The sequence below is a fragment of the Tinamus guttatus genome, unplaced genomic scaffold (assembly GCF_059628265.1).
Source record: "Tinamus guttatus ecotype Peru unplaced genomic scaffold, ASM5962826v1 Tinamus_guttatus_pri_ptg000098l, whole genome shotgun sequence".
NCBI lineage: Eukaryota > Metazoa > Chordata > Aves > Tinamiformes > Tinamidae > Tinamus > Tinamus guttatus.
The window spans coordinates 946,552-961,783 of NW_028288632.1; the positions used below are offsets into that span (position 1 = coordinate 946,552).

Genomic DNA, 15,232 nt, shown 5'->3' on the forward strand with positions numbered 1-15,232 from the left:
GCCCCGCGCCGTCGTGCGACTCCATTGGCTGAGGAGCCCGGCACGTCGGCACGGCCGTTCCAGGAGGGCGGCGGCCATTGGGCGGGCCCCCGGCGGCCGTGCCTGCGCGCCGCGCGATTGGCCAGGGCCCTCCTGACTGTGCGGCACCCTCATTGGCCAGGGCGGGGCCGTGGGCGGCGCTGCAGTGAGCCGCTGTCATGGCGGAGCTGAGCGAGGCGCTGCTCTCGGTGCTGCCGTCCATCCGCGTGCCCAAGGCCGGGGACCGCGTCCACAAGGACGAGTGCGCCTTCTCCTTCGACACGCCGGTAAGTGCGGCCTGCCTGGCCTCGCGCACCGCCCCGCGCCCGCGCCGCAGCCCGCCCGGCCGCCGCCGTCGCGGGGCGCGCTGGGACTTGTGGTTCCGCGGCGGGCGGCGCCGCGCACGGCCGGGTGGGGCGCGCGGCCGCGGGGACTGTAGCTCCCGGCAGGCTGCGCGCCGCGCGCCGCCCGCTGGGGGCTGCAGTCCGCGCGCCGGCCGGGCGTGGGCAGGTGCCGCGTCCCGCCGGGCCGCGCCGCGCATCGGGGGGAGAGATCCCCCACCGCGCTCCCCCGCTGCCGCGCGGGGCACGCCGGGACTTGCAGTTCTGCGGGCGGAGGGGCGCGCCCTGCCCGGCCCCGAGCTGCCCCCGGCGCGGGGGACTGCGGGGCGGATCCGTGCTGTGTCATTAAGATGGCAGGGCCCCCTCCCCAGCCGCCATCCCAGCCCGTGCTTCGCTTCGCGCTGTCTCGACCCCGCCTGGGCCGCCCGGCCCCGCTGTGCCGCCCCCGGGGCCCTCGCGGGAGCGGGCGGTGAGTGCGGCTCTTCGCTGGCGCGAGCCCCTGCCTGCTGGGCGGAGCCGGCCCGGAGGGGCCCGGCCCCTGCCCTCCTGCTCGCTCCATGCGTCTGGGTCCCTCCCCGCTTTGTTTTAGGAATCGTATCTCCGTGGAATGTGCGCAGGGAGCTTTTTTGGCTCTGGTGGAGTCTCACTCTAGCTGTTTCAGGGCTACGTGTGAGCTTTGGGAAGCAGCAGTGGAAAAAAAAATAAAGTTATCTGTTAACACCCTTCAGTCTATAATTTGGCCCAGTCCCACATGGTACCTGGCGTTAGGTGTTCAGAGATGGTGGCACCAGTTCCTTGGTAAAGGCAGTGCCACGCACCAAACGCGCAACCTGGGCGTGTGATGGACTTTTCACAACAAGATAAGCTCCTCGGGAACCTCACGCAGTCCAGCCTGCTTCAGTAGCATCCTGCTGTAAATTGTTTGACAAGTAGGTTTTTCCAGTTTGTTATCCTGACAGGAGTACCTACGGCTTGGTTCAGGCTGGCTTACAGAGACTCATATAGAGGAATCAGCTGTACCCACTATTTAATGGAGTTAACAAATAGCGTTCTTAGAGGTGAGCATGTGTTTACCCTAACAGTTGGAATGACTTCTTTACCAGCTTTTCTCTTTTCTTCCTTGCAGGAGTCAGATGGTGGATTGTATATTTGCATGAACACGTTCCTGGGCTTTGGGAAGCAATATGTGGAAAAGCACTATCAGAAAACAGGCCAGCGGGTCTATCTACACCTCAAAAGAACACGTAAACCGGTAAAAATAATTTTAAAAAATAATACAGTGGTATTATACAGTGGTTCTATTCTTATAGATGAGTACAGAGACAGATTGCAGCTCTCACTTTAAGGACAAGTTTGGCAATTTCTAAAGTTTTCCCTCCTCTTAAGTGTAACAGATGAATCCCAGTTGTTCAGCTCTGCTGTTTTTCAGTTACCGCATGGATTGCCCAAACTATTTCTCCCTCCCTTCTTCTACTTTCACAGTAACTTCTATGCATAAAGTGTGCCTGTCCTAGTAACTCTATTTTCTTATCCTCTCTGAATTAGAAGGAAGACGACGCTAACTCCAGTGTGGGGGATCCCCCAAGGAAGAAACCAACTCGCCTGGCTATTGGTAAGAACGCACTTGTGTGCTCTGCACCGTTTGCTGTTTAGGAGCCGTCCTTTGGAGCTTCCTGGCCTTGTGGCCTCTCTCCCACTTTTATTTTCCTGGGCTAGGAGCCCCAAGCTCATTGAAACGTAGTGTTTTCTAGTTATCTCCTGAGAGGTCAATTATTGAAAAGCAGTTGTTGAAGCAGTAGTCTTGTTCTATGTTCTAACAACAGGTTCTGCATCCTGGTGTCTGCAGATAAACGTTTTGCATCCTCCCTTACCTCTGTGTGCCTGAGGTGGGTCGGCAGGGTATATCCAGTGTCTGACTGTTGCTCGATAAAGCTGCATCCGCAGTGGCGCTGAAATGACTTTGAGAACATTGAAAGGTTTCCCATAAAGCAAATTATTTTTTAAACTTATCTTTTTAAATTGAACTAGTGGTTTTTATAGAGAAGGGGAAGAAATTACTGAATTGCTGTATTGATGTTTTTGACCACATAATTCTTCGAAATATGAAGCCTGATCCTGGAAGAAGTATATTTAAGCATTAAAACACTAAAAACAAGCCTTTTTTTTTTTTTTTGGAATGACTGTGCTGGTGTTCCATTACTGTTTTGCACAAACTAAAGAAAAAACAAAACCTGTTGTGGAGGTCAGTGAAGATGCTGCAGGTTTCAACTAGTATGTCCTGAATCATCACGGAGACCTGTGAAGCAGAGGATGGGAACATCTTCAGCAGTAGCAGGTTCTTGGTCTTTCTGGAGGCTGACCACTAGAGGGAAATGCAGAACCTGCTTCCTGCTGATCTTCTCCTTGCTCACTTTCTCTGTAGCTGTGCCATTGCGTAGCAGAAATCTGGTGACCATGGAGCTGCCAGGCAAGCACCAGCATTACCTGTTTCAACCCTTCCCTCTGTTTATGGTGAGCTATGTGGGCTCCCAAGGGTCACTGCTAGCAAAGTTGAGACTAGAATCTATATTTCTTCAGGTTTCCAGTGCTCTTATCTATAGCACTGTGCTGTCTGTGCAGGGATTAAGCTTGGTGTGCATTGTGAGTTACTTCTGCAACCTCAGTTTCACAAAGGCTCAAAACAAGAGTTCTCAGCAAGGCAGAAAATAGCTGCCTGAGATGACATTTTAGTGATGTGAATGGAGCAGGAAAGAATAAAAGAAAAGTGAATGGAGCAAGAGGGAATAAAAGAAAACAATTGCGGCTCAGTCAGTGGTTTCAGATGCAGGATAGAGGTGGTTTTTTGTTTGTTTGTTTGTTTGTTTTTTCCTTTCTCCCTTCTTTCAGCCAAATTGCAATCGGTGACTATTCCCAGTGTGGAAGATTGGCAGAAATATTTGAGAGATTTCAGAGCAAAGTGTCATTGACTTTAATATCATATCTATCCCTTGATCTCTCTGTACCTTAGCTCTCTGGAAAAGGGAGTTCAGTGCTTGCCTCTCATGACAGTATGTTGGGTGCCCAGCTCCTTTAGAATTTAAGGTGTTTAGATCCAGCAGTGGGAATGGGAGGCAGGGACCTCAAGCTATTGAGTGTACATGGGGAAGATGGGAAGGAGACCATCTGTCAGGTGAAGTTCTCATTTGGACTTGAGGAGGTTCAGCACAAGGAGGTTTCAGCTGACTATTTTTGTGCTTATTAGTAGCCACACCTCCTCTTGTTGTTACAGCAGTTTGTGTAGAAATTTTACTACACAGGAGTTGTGTAGTATCTTGAGGGATTGCATAGGGTTTTACTCTCTCCAGTGATGACAGGAGATCTCTGGGATGTGCCGAGGAGGCACAGGAAAGGATTATTCGGGTATATTATTGCACGATGACCTCTCAAATGATGCTAGTGACAATTTTCAAGTATTTCCGAAATGACTTGGGCTTGTAGCATCTCTGTTCCTACATGGCGTTTTCTGCAGAGTCTGAAATTGTTGCTATTTGGGGAGAATTGCAGGAGATGTTGCGTGAACCAGGTATTTTTATTGACATTATGTATTTTTTTTTTTAAGAAATACAGTAATGTTTCTCAGAGCAACCGCAGCACATTCAGGCTTCTTGAATCAGAGGCGATCGACTCTTAATGTTACAGCAAAGGCTCCTATTGTCTTCAGGGATCTGCTGCAGCCACAGCATGCCATTTCTGAAGAAATAAGGAAACCTGGCAACAAAAAAACATGGGTAGATGGGGTCGCTAGTTAAAAAAAAAAAAAAAAGTGCCTTTTGCCCTATTTCTTTCTGGAATATAGGGTGTGAATTCCTGGAGAGCAGGAAGGACAAGATAATGGTTTCAAAAACTGCATTTTTGGGGGGATACTTCCATAAATCAGAAACTGTTCCTTTTGTGGGCTGCTGTTACTTTTGTGGCAGCCTGACTCATGGCAACTGGCAAACACCTGATGTTGTAGGGGGCTCCCATGTCTTGGTCCACCTCTGGAAGGTAGAGGCCTAGGCCAGCAGGAGAAACTGCTGGTACTCCGCCTATCGTTAGGCTTTGCTACAACTCTGGGAATGACTAAGCACTCCTAGTTCTCTTCCTTTGAGTTCTGGACTGTGAATTGTCCTTCCTGGCAGGAAGAGAAGCAGAAGTGGGGAGGTGGGATCTTGAAAGATTTGGGTAGACTGGGCCTTCCCACTGTGGGTTTGGAATTGATTCTTTGTGTACTTTTCATCATCTCGGATATGTTGTGAAGGATGAGCTTTCAAGCTCTAAAGTGGATTTCCTTGTTTGTTTGTTTGTCTTCCTCATTGTAGTCAAGGTCTGGAGATTCCTTCTAAGCACCAATGCAAAACAGCTGGGGAAAGCCAGCTTTTTGTCACTAGGCTCATACTAATTCCTGTGGAACTCTACATCCAGCAGAAACGTTAGGGTTGTGAATCCTTCTGATCCGAACTGATGTAGAGCTTTGCCTTAAGTCATAGTTTCTTGTTTCTTGTACGCTAAGGGCAAAGAAAAGTGGCAAGGTGTTTGGTTTGACCTGTTACTACAATGCTCTGTCTTTCTGTAGGTGTAGAAGGTGGATTTGACATCACAGAGGAAAAGTTTGAATATCATGAAGATGTAAAAATAGTAATTTTTCCAGAGCACCTGGATATTCCTCGTGATGGGCTGGAGGGACTACCAGACATGGTCAGAGACAGGGTATGTTTGGGTGGACGGTTGTGTTTTCTGTTGGTAGGGAGGAAATGCACCATTACAGAGAAAGAACCACTGTCCTGTAAAAGGGATCCTTCAGAGCTGCTGTGAAGTCCCATCTTGGAGTAAGTAATAGAGTTGTGCACTTAAGCAGTGTTTAATGTTACCAAGTCCTGGCCTTTGACTGAGGCTCTGCAACAGTGCCTTAATGCAACTAACTTGCAGGTCTGACCCTAAATATGGAGTGTTGTGGCACTGGAAACTGGGAATGTCTTTTCTTGTGTCCTTTATTCCTTTTCTTGCTGTCCCCATTCCAGATTGCCAGTGCGGTTGAGGCCATCCTGACAGCAGATTCAGCCTCACGGAAGCAGGAGGTGCAGGCTTGGGACGGAGAGGTTCGCCGTGTTTCCAAACACGCCTTCTCCCTGCATCAGCTTCAGAATGACATCCGCATCCCACCGTGGTGAGCATGCCACTGAAGCCAGATGTTCCTCTGTCTTCCAGATCCATGCTGGTCACTGGCTTCGCATGTCCTTTGCTTGCAATGGGAACTTTGTTCTCGCGGGAAATGATACCTCCTGTGTGCAGCTTTTGCCAATTAGGAAATATGGGGGAAAGGGCAGACTCAAGTAGTTCATGGTGCTAAATATCCTAGAGTAAAGGAAGAAAGATCCCGATAACCTTGGCTTATACTGTGCTCAGTGGGGAGGGCTTGGGAGGTAGAACACAAAGATTTCTCCCGCAAATGTTTTTCCCTGCCTTTTGTCAACAGTGGCTGGAAGTGCAGCAAGTGTGACATGAGGGAGAACCTGTGGCTGAACATGACCGACGGCGCCATCCTGTGTGGTCGGCGCTACTTTGATGGCAGCGGAGGCAACAACCACGCGGTGGAGCATTATCGGGAAACCGGCTACCCGCTGGCCGTGAAGCTGGGAACCATTACTCCCGATGGGGCTGGTGAGAAGGGGGGCCCCTAAGGGGTAGGGATGCCAGGATGCACTCAGGCTCACTTGGGTTTCTGAGCAAAAGGCAAGTAAGGGAGGATCTCCGGGGATCAAGGTGGCGTTGCCCGTGTTATGATCTGCAGCATACAGTGTCATCTGGTCCTGAGCTTCCCTGCTCTGATCTGCTGTTTGTTGGAAGCTGAGAACTGGCTGACAAAACCTGGCCTTCCTTCTCCTCTCCCTTGTAATATGAAAGGTTTTAAAATACTTGTCCAGATTTCCTTCTAGTTTCCTATGGTTAGATATTTATTAAATAATTTTATGCTCAAAGCTTGAACAGAGAGTAGTTGGTGCAGTAACCCACTTTTCTCATTTCAGGCATGGGTGCACCCTAATAAATGATTTTTTTTTGGTGTTTTGTCATCAGTTCTAGGAGAACCTCAATATTCTGCCTGTATTGTAGCTCTCCTGAGAAAGGAGAGGAAAACCCAACTGCTCATCAAAACCACCAGTTCCCGAGCACTCTATTCATTCCACCCAGCACTGTATTTTAGATCACGGGCCATTTTAAAGCTCTTCCTCTCTGTGCCTCGTAGATGTCTACTCCTATGATGAGGATGATATGGTGTTGGATCCCAACCTGGCAGAACACCTTGCTCACTTTGGGATTGACATGCTCAAGATGCAAAAGGTAAAATGTTCCCCTGCAGGCCCAGAAGCGGGAAGAATAGCAAGTCAGAGGCTTGTTAGTTGGATCCAAGCTTCTCACATTCCTGAGCATCGTTAAAATTCAGTCCTGTGGCTGTGCAGCAAGCTGCCTTGCCTCTTCTTTCCTGTCCCTCATTTTTATTCCTGTGGAGTTCTGTGTCAGTACACTAGGCAGGAAGCTGCCCAGGCTCTTGGATTTGTTTGCTAGATTTGATGTTAGTACCTAATTTCTATGTTCTTTTTCAGGGTATTGTTCACATTTCTGCCATGTAAGATACTTTAATATTATTGTAGCATTCTTCCTGTTGCCTTATAAATGGGTCCTTCTGTGCTAAATATTCAGATATTTAAAAGCAATTCCTGTATATTCCTTTTCTGCTAATTTAAACAAAAATCCTAATCAAACAGAATGATTCTTCTGTATAGCGTGGCACTGCTTCTCTATAGCGTGGCACTGCTGATGTTCCCTTGTGTCTCCTCTGAGGGTTTCTTCCTATGCTCTCTCCTCCGCAGACAGACAAGACAATGACAGAACTGGAAATTGATATGAACCAGCGCATTGGGGAGTGGGAGCTCATCCAAGAGTCTGGAGTCCAGCTCAAACCCCTCTATGGGCCTGGCTATACCGGTATCCGTAATCTGGGCAACAGTTGCTACCTCAATTCTGTGATGCAGGTGCTGTTCAGTATCCCGGACTTCCAAAGAAAGTAAGTGAGCTCAACTGCCTCTTTCTGTGGGCCTGAGATCTAATGGAATCTGTAAAGGTTCATTAGAGCTGAGATCTCTTTTTGTAGGAATCCACCTCAGAACTGCCTTTACCAGATGAATCCATACATCCCTTAATTGCCCTGATTTGCTTTGCAGGTATGTGGACAAGCTGGAGAAGATATTCCAAAGTGCCCCTTCGGACCCCACACAGGACTTCAGCACACAAGTGTACGTAGAGTTTTGGTGAGAGGAGGAAGGCTGAGGATGCCTGGGTGCGTCCCCTCTACGCTGCTACCGGGTGCTTTGGTGCAGGTTTCCTCCTCGAGCCATGCCTCTCTGGCTCCATGTCTGTCTCCAAAGACACTGATCCTGTGTGTGATCAGTGAAACTCTAAGACAAGAAGGTTCAGTTGAATGCCCTAGGTGGAGAGAACAGAGTGCACGTACCTCCGTGCTCATGAGAGTCTCAAAAGACATAGCCTGAGACATAGCCCTGATCCTGCATGTATTACGTGGGGAATGCAATGGCAGCTGTTACCACGGGAGAGATTGTGGTGGGGAGCAGAGAGGTGCTTGTTTGCTGCCATGGAGGGAGATGGCTCAGAGCAAAGTTATACCGAGGTTTAGGCAACTTTGTCTCAATGGGTTGTGTGTATATGCCTGAAGAGATATGCTTATTCCTGCAAAAGCTATCATGCAAGTAATAAAAAGACCATACAGAAGAAGGAGCACAAGATTTGGGAGCGTATTTCAGTTTAAATACCTGGGCTCTCAGCCTCATCAACTCTAAAACAGGCAGCGCAGGGAGGTTAGTGGGGAAAGAAGTGGAGGGTGGCATTTGTGGAAGAGAGTTCAGAGGAGGATCCTGAGTTCAGAGGGCTGCTCAGCCTGGGGTGAGATGTTCATTTTGGGGGAATTGAGCTGAGATTGAGGGGGCCAGAAAGACTTTTGCCTGGCTGAAGGCATGAGCTGGTACAGCACGGTCCAGACCAATGACATGGTGAGGGGCTGCAGTAGTAACGGCTTGGAGTAGTGGGTGAGTCTGGGCATAGGAGAAATCAGCGAGTGTCACTATTGTCCGTTGTCACCGTTGACCTTGCGCAGAAGCTCTTAGTCTTCCCGCGGGCAGACGTGATGAGCGTGCTGTGAGTAGCACTGCCCTGGGTGATCTACTGCCTCCTGCGCTGTGGGCGCAGCGCTGCTTTGCCACGTCAGGCTGCAGGGTAGTCTGGCTCTTAGGCAGCTGCTGCGTGGCTCTGTGCTGGCTGAATGTTGGTCTGAAAATGGAAGTAGTTCTTGTATGTTGTCCCCACCTCACAAGCAGTGCCTGAGCTTGGCGCCTGAAAGCCTTGGTGACTTTCACGTGGGTGATGTTTTGTGGGCGCAGAGGCTGCTGTCCAAGAGGAGACATCTCAGCCGTCATGACAGAGAGAGCTGATCTCTGAGACTGACAGTCCATGGCGCTATCAAAACTGGATAGTGGATGTGGCTCCTTGAGCATAGGGGCTTGCACAAGGTAGTTTCATGCTAACAGTGACTTCTTCATTCCAGAGCCAAACTGGGCCATGGGCTACTTTCTGGGGAGTATTCAAACCCGGCTTCTGCGGATGGAGAACAGCAACCAGAGCAGAAGGTGAGACTTAGGCTCAGTGTCGTTGTGGCAGGGGGTGTGCAGTGTGCATGTGTGGGGTGGAGAAGGAGAGAGAACCCTCTCTGGGGACCTGTCCTGGGGCTCATCCTGGAGCCTTGTCACCTCAACAAGAGTGACTGAGTGGTGTGTTATGAGCCAGGACATATGCCTGGCAAGTTGTCACCTCCTTCTTTGCTTTGCTCTTTCCAGGGTGTGCAAAATGGCATTGCTCCGCGCATGTTTAAGTCTCTCATTGGAAAGGGGCACCCAGAATTTTCCACCAACCGACAGCAGGATGCCCAGGAATTCTTTTTGTACTTCATCAACATGGTGGAGGTAATAGCTGAGTCTGTCAAGTCCCAGAAGGCCCATCTTTGGTTTTGACCTGTTCAGTAGTATCACTGATAGTAGGGGTCAGGGAAGGGAGGGGAGAAGCTGGCAGTTGGAACAGAGAGAAGTGAAGAATTCGGTGAAATGGAGCAGACAGGATTTGTGAGAATAGAGAACGGATGCTGCCTGCTGCCAAGCCACGTTTCCAGGGTGGATTGCTGGGATAGAATCTCTTTTGTGAATGGCACAGCTGGGCACCTGCATTGTCCTCTTCAAGAGCAGGAATAGCTTGGGTTCTTGGGCTTGGCTTGGGCTTTCCTTCATGCTAACTTTTCCAGTGGACTGGGTGCGAAGTGAATACTGTTGGTCACATCCTATATGGGGCTGCTGCTACTCGACCTATATTATATATATATTCTTGCCATTCTGTTGCTATACCTCTGATGACTGTAATCTCTCCTCCTCAGAGGAACTGCCGCAGCTCGGAGAACCCTAATGAGGTCTTCCGTTTCCTGGTGGAGGAGAAGCTGAAGTGCCTGGCCACAGAAAAGGTGAAATACACCCAGCGTGTTGATTACATCATGCAGCTGCCCGTACCCATGGATGCTGCACTCAACAAAGGTCAGTGTAACGGGCTGACGGCCCGAACAGTGGCAGACACTGTGAGTGGAGGTTGTACTTTTCTTACAGAACTCCATCAAGGAGAAGGGGGGACTTGCTAAAGCCTTTATCATGTCTGAAACCAGATCCCTCACCTGCTTTCTTTGTGGGATTGGGCTGTTTTCTCAGAGGTGATAAGACGGACACAACGATGTTTCTCCAGGACCTTTCCTTCCTACACCCCAAGCTGGACTGTGATTTACCAGCAAAACAGGGCTGCAGTAGTTCAGCAGCACTCACTGGGAGATTTTGTCTTCCTTATGCTCCATTCTTGAGGGCTTCTCTCTATAGGCCTGTTGTGTCTCTGGATGTTGCTTATGCCAGGTGCTTTATGAGTCCATAGGGGTGGATTTTGACTCCTCTGCTTTATTGCCCAGACGAGCTACTGGAATATGAGGAGAAGAAGCGGCAGGCAGAAGAGGAGCAGCAGCCCCTGCCTGAGCTGGTGCGAGCTAAGGTGCCTTTCAGCTCCTGCCTAGAAGCCTATGGAGCTCCAGAACAGGTGGATGACTTCTGGAGCACAGCCTTGCAAGCCAAGTCTGTGGCTCTCAAGTGAGTGTGTGTGGGTGGCCAGATGAGCTACAGCCTGTATCTTTTGGAACCTCTTTGTTTAGTTGCTTGGGGAAGGAGTGTTACCAAACCTTTGTAGCCTTCTCCATCCTGCAGCTGCAGGGTATTGAAGTACACCTGTAAATCAGAGGGGAGATCAGCTAGTCAGGGCTGGAGGGTCTGCTCCAAAGGATTACAGTGGGCAGAACGGCAGTGCTAGTAAAATTCTTACCACTAGCTTTCAGTTGCTGCAGGGCTATGAAAATACAGTAATAATCTAGAAAATGGTTGGGTTTTGGTCTAAATTGGAAATCTAACTTTAAAATCAACAGCTGACGGAATATGGCAACACTGGTCTTGGTCTCTGCAACCTCTTAGAGGAAGTTTTTAGCTATCAAACTCTGAGCACAAGAACTGAGTGTGACAGATGCATCAGTTTTGGAAATCATAACCCTGAGAGATAAATCCTTTCAGTTATTTTAAAGGGTGCTGGCTCAAATACCAATATCAAAGCTTAAAGAGCAGCTTCACCCTGTCTCATTGCCTGCAGCACATGCAATAATGCAAAGGTACAGAGAACACAAATTTGAGCAGCTTCCTGCTACTGACTGTATTTCTACAATGAGTGAGTTTTCCACAAAGAACCTAGTAAGTCTACCAAAATGGAAGTGGGTTTTTTCTAACATTTTTTTCTACTATTAAGCAATAGTCACTATACATTAATAGTCAGTAAATATATATTTTGTTCGGCTTTTAAATAATGAGTTGTGTTCCAGGATTGAATATATACCCTTGCCTAAGACATTTTATAGCATGTTACAATTATCCCCCACGATCTCTCAATATTACACCAATAATAAGTGTCTGTCACTATTTTTTTCTCCCTTCAAAAACATGCCGCTCTATTTCGCAGATGCGAAACACACCTTTTCTTAAATTATCTTACTTAATTACATTCAATCAAATTCAGAGCCATTGTTAGCTTAAAATCTGCTGCTTCTGCTTCATATCCAAAGAAGTGCTCTTGTGCTTGAAAGCTTGTCAGCTTCTCCAGCTGTATGTCAGTCTAATAAAAGATGTTATCTTTCCCTATATTCCTTACGGTTTAGACTTTCAATTAAGCACTAAAATCTGAGGAGGCTTGTGGAAGCCTCATCCCAAGGTTTTGCAAATACTGTGTTCAGACTCACCTGGAGAGAACATCTGCTTAAAAACTTCTTTGTTGGAGGATCTTCAAACTCGGCACAGAAGAGTCTTCCACAGTTCTGCCTTAGGACACACCTCTGCCCTACTCGCTGCTTTCTTGCATCAACTAGAAGCCCTCAGTCATTGCTGACAAGGTGTAAAATGTAGCTGTGATATTCCTGTCTTTCAGGACAACGCGATTTGCGTCTTTCCCAGACTACTTGGTGATCCAAATCAAGAAATTCACTTTTGGCTTGGATTGGGTGCCCAAAAAGCTTGGTAAGAAAGAAGTTACAGAGTGTATAGGTACTGGGTGTCTTATATAGGCACCATAGCTGTTACTGGAAAGAGGAAAATAACTACCTCACAAGGAGCAGCAGTTCATAGTGTGCATTGTACCTCATTGTACCATTGTACCGTTGTACCATAGTGTGCATTGTACTTGCTTTTCTAGATCTCTCATACAAGTCCTTTGGTCCCTGCTCCTATGGGAGGGCTGAGCATTAATGTGTTTTGCAGATGTCTCAATTGAAATGCCAGAGGAGCTGGATATCTCCGCACTGCAAGGAACAGGGTTGCAAGAGGGAGAAGAAGAAATGCCAGACATCGCACCCCCGCTGGTGACACCAGATGAGCCCAAAGGTAGCCTGGGGTTCTATGGCAACGAGGACGACGACTCCTTCTGCTCCCCTCACTTCTCCTCTCCAACATGTTAGTGATTCTCCTCCTCTTTTCCTGACGCCTGACTCTCTCCCTTGCTCTCCTTGTCTTGTCTCCTGCACTAGCAGTTTCTTCTTACTCAGCCTTTGCCTGTCCCTGTCTCAGCAAGCGCCAGCTGCTGCCTCCCTTGTGTGCCTGTTAGGCAAGGCTGTTATGCAGGGGCGTGTGTTGAAGCTTGTTCTGTGTGAGCTGGGATGGTGGCACGTCCAGCTCGGTGGCAGGGGGCAGAGCTGGGGCTTGTACCAGCTTAGCTGGCAGAGGTGTTCTGTTTGCACCATGAATGGCGGGAGGTGGGGTTTGGAGGGTAGGGGAGAGCCAGTGCTTCCCAATTCATGAGCTGAATCCCTTTGTCCCCTGGGGCACCTGCGGGTGACTGTGCTTCTTCCTTCAGAAGAGGAAGAAAGACTATAAAGGTGGAGCAGGGAGACAAAACTTCTATGCAATGAAGCCAGGCACTGCTGGTTTTTTTTTTTTTTTTTTTTTTTTTTTTTTTTATGAGACTGCACAACACAGAACGGGGTGGGAGTGGGTCGCTGTAATCTCTTGTCTTTCCACAGCTCCCATGTTGGACGAGTCGGTGATTATCCAGCTAGTGGAGATGGGCTTTCCCATGGATGCCTGCCGCAAAGCCGTGTATTACACAGGGAACAGTGGGGTTGAGGCTGCCATGAACTGGGTCATGTCGCATATGGATGATCCAGGTACAAGCTCGCATTGCCGTGACAAAGCGTGCTGCATCTCGGTCACGGGGCAGAAGGGGAAAGCTAAAGCGGTTTGAACCTCAGAATGTCCCTGTCAGAGGGAGGCCACTGTTCTGAGCTGTGCTCTGTTTCCCATTGCAGACTTCGCTAACCCTCTAGTTCTCCCTGGATCCAGTGGACCAGGGTCAACTATTGCCTGCCCGGACCCTCCTTCAGAAGACAGTGTGGCCACCATTGTCTCCATGGGCTTCTCTCGGGACCAGGCTATGAAAGCACTTAGAGCCACGGTGAGAGGCCTGGACGACAGCCAACCAAAATGGTATTCTGAGGAACAGGCATTCCCAAATTCACAGTATTCTGCTCTTCTTTCCAGAACAACAGTCTGGAGCGTGCCGTGGATTGGATCTTTAGTCATATTGATGACCTTGATGCAGAAGCTGCTATGGATATTTCAGAAGGTCGCTCAGCGGCTGAGTCCATCTCCGAGTCTGTTCCTGTGGGTCCTAAAGTGCGTGATGGGCCTGGAAGTGAGTTCTGAGCAGTAGGAGCATGGAGCTTTGGGTGCAAACTCAGCATAGCTTTACTCTTCCTAACCCATCCAGTCCTGTAGCTTCTAGGAATAGGTGATTCACTTGCTGAAATGGTGTGAGCAGGGAGGAAAAGGAGAAGGATGGTGATGTAGGGCCTAGACCCTTCAGGAAAAGACCTACTTGGAAGTAGATAAGCTCTCCTGAGAGGCAGAAGAGGTGTCATCAAGTACAAGATCAGGGAGGTCTGTGCTGATTTCTGCCAGCCAGTTAGCTTTGGACTTCAGGCTGCCACTGAAAAGCCAGATTTCAGCCTGCTCGGAAAAATTATGCCTGTGCTGCTTCTCTGGTAGGGACCATTAAGAGGGAAGTCCCTGATTAACTGCCGAAATGCATGAGCCAAGTAAGCGGTTGGAAGAGGTGAGGTTGGACTGGGGTTAACATCTTCCCATTCCCTGCTCTCTTTGACACCAGATCCTCACAGTTAGGCTTGACAGGAGCCTGCTTCTAAATTGTCACCCAGCATGTCTCTCAGACGAGGTCTCACACATCAGCAGCTCTCCTCTGGAGAGGCCATGATACAGGTTATTCCAGGTATCAAGCCTTCCCTCTTTCACTGATCACTCCTCTTTCCCTTTTCAAGAATATCAGCTGTTTGCCTTCATCAGCCACATGGGCACTTCAACTATGTGCGGCCACTACGTTTGTCACATCAAGAAAGATGGCAGGTAAGAGGGACCCTTACGGGATAAGGGGATCCCAAGGCAGAGTTTTAAATCATTCTCCTCCCCTCTTTCTTCAGGGGTCTTGCAGAGGGGAAGAAGGCAGCTATTAGGAGGAGGAGGAGAGTGGGCAAGGGGAATCAAATAGTGATATAGCACTAGAACAGCATCCATGACCTTCCTCCCCTTGTGCCTGCTGCAGGTGGGTGATCTACAACGACCAGAAAGTCTGTGCTTCTGAGAAGCCCCCCAAGGACCTGGGCTACATCTACTTCTATCAGCGGATCCCCACCTAGAACGCCCTCCTGCTGCGTGTGGAGGGGGAAGGCGGGCTGAAGGCGGGGGGGTGGGGTAGGGGGCAGTGAGGGTGAGAGCAGGGCCCTTCTCTCCCCTGGTGCTCTTCACCAACGCTTCCTTTTAAAAGCCTCTCCGTCTGTGCCACGCTGCGAGGTGGAGGCTGGAGTTCTTTGACTAATAAGACTGGGGCTGGGGTCCCCACAGACATGAGCGACTAGGGCCCAGGGGCGGGAGGGGGGGAATATCTGTTTCTATAGGAAATGTCCTCGCTGTCCCCACCCCTCATGACACACGCAGCCCTAGTGCTTTGCTGCTTAGTGGGATGATGCCACCTCCTTGCTGGCTAGGAGAGGAGGAAGGGGCTTGTGTGTGTGTGTGTGGCTTGTGTATCATGGGGGGACTCCTTATCCCCTTCCTCCCAGAAAAGGGAGCAGTGCAGGAAGCAACATGGGCCATGAGCTGTGCCCCCTC

At 49.4% G+C, this 15,232-nt stretch overlaps 1 protein-coding gene across 2 annotated transcripts; it reads left to right on the top strand.

Annotated features, from left to right (window-relative positions):
- Positions 1–133: 133 nt before the first annotated feature.
- Positions 134–14,803, top strand: USP5 (ubiquitin specific peptidase 5). Of its 2 annotated transcripts, none has more exons than XM_088520734.1 (20): positions 134–305; positions 1,486–1,611; positions 1,905–1,971; positions 4,954–5,087; positions 5,399–5,544; positions 5,854–6,038; positions 6,622–6,716; positions 7,247–7,440; positions 7,598–7,669; positions 8,992–9,073; positions 9,281–9,406; positions 9,868–10,021; positions 10,438–10,612; positions 11,985–12,073; positions 12,314–12,505; positions 13,072–13,215; positions 13,357–13,502; positions 13,589–13,742; positions 14,386–14,470; positions 14,667–14,803. In XM_088520734.1, exons 1-20 carry the CDS (start codon positions 198–200, stop codon positions 14,758–14,760), a joined length of 2,568 nt encoding a protein of 855 aa, XP_088376860.1. In that variant the 5' UTR covers positions 134–197; the 3' UTR covers positions 14,761–14,803. The 2 variants fall into 2 exon arrangements, with proteins under 2 accessions (XP_088376860.1, XP_088376861.1); XM_088520735.1 differs by having other exon boundaries at positions 136–305; positions 12,314–12,436.
- Positions 14,804–15,232: the final 429 nt, after the last annotated feature.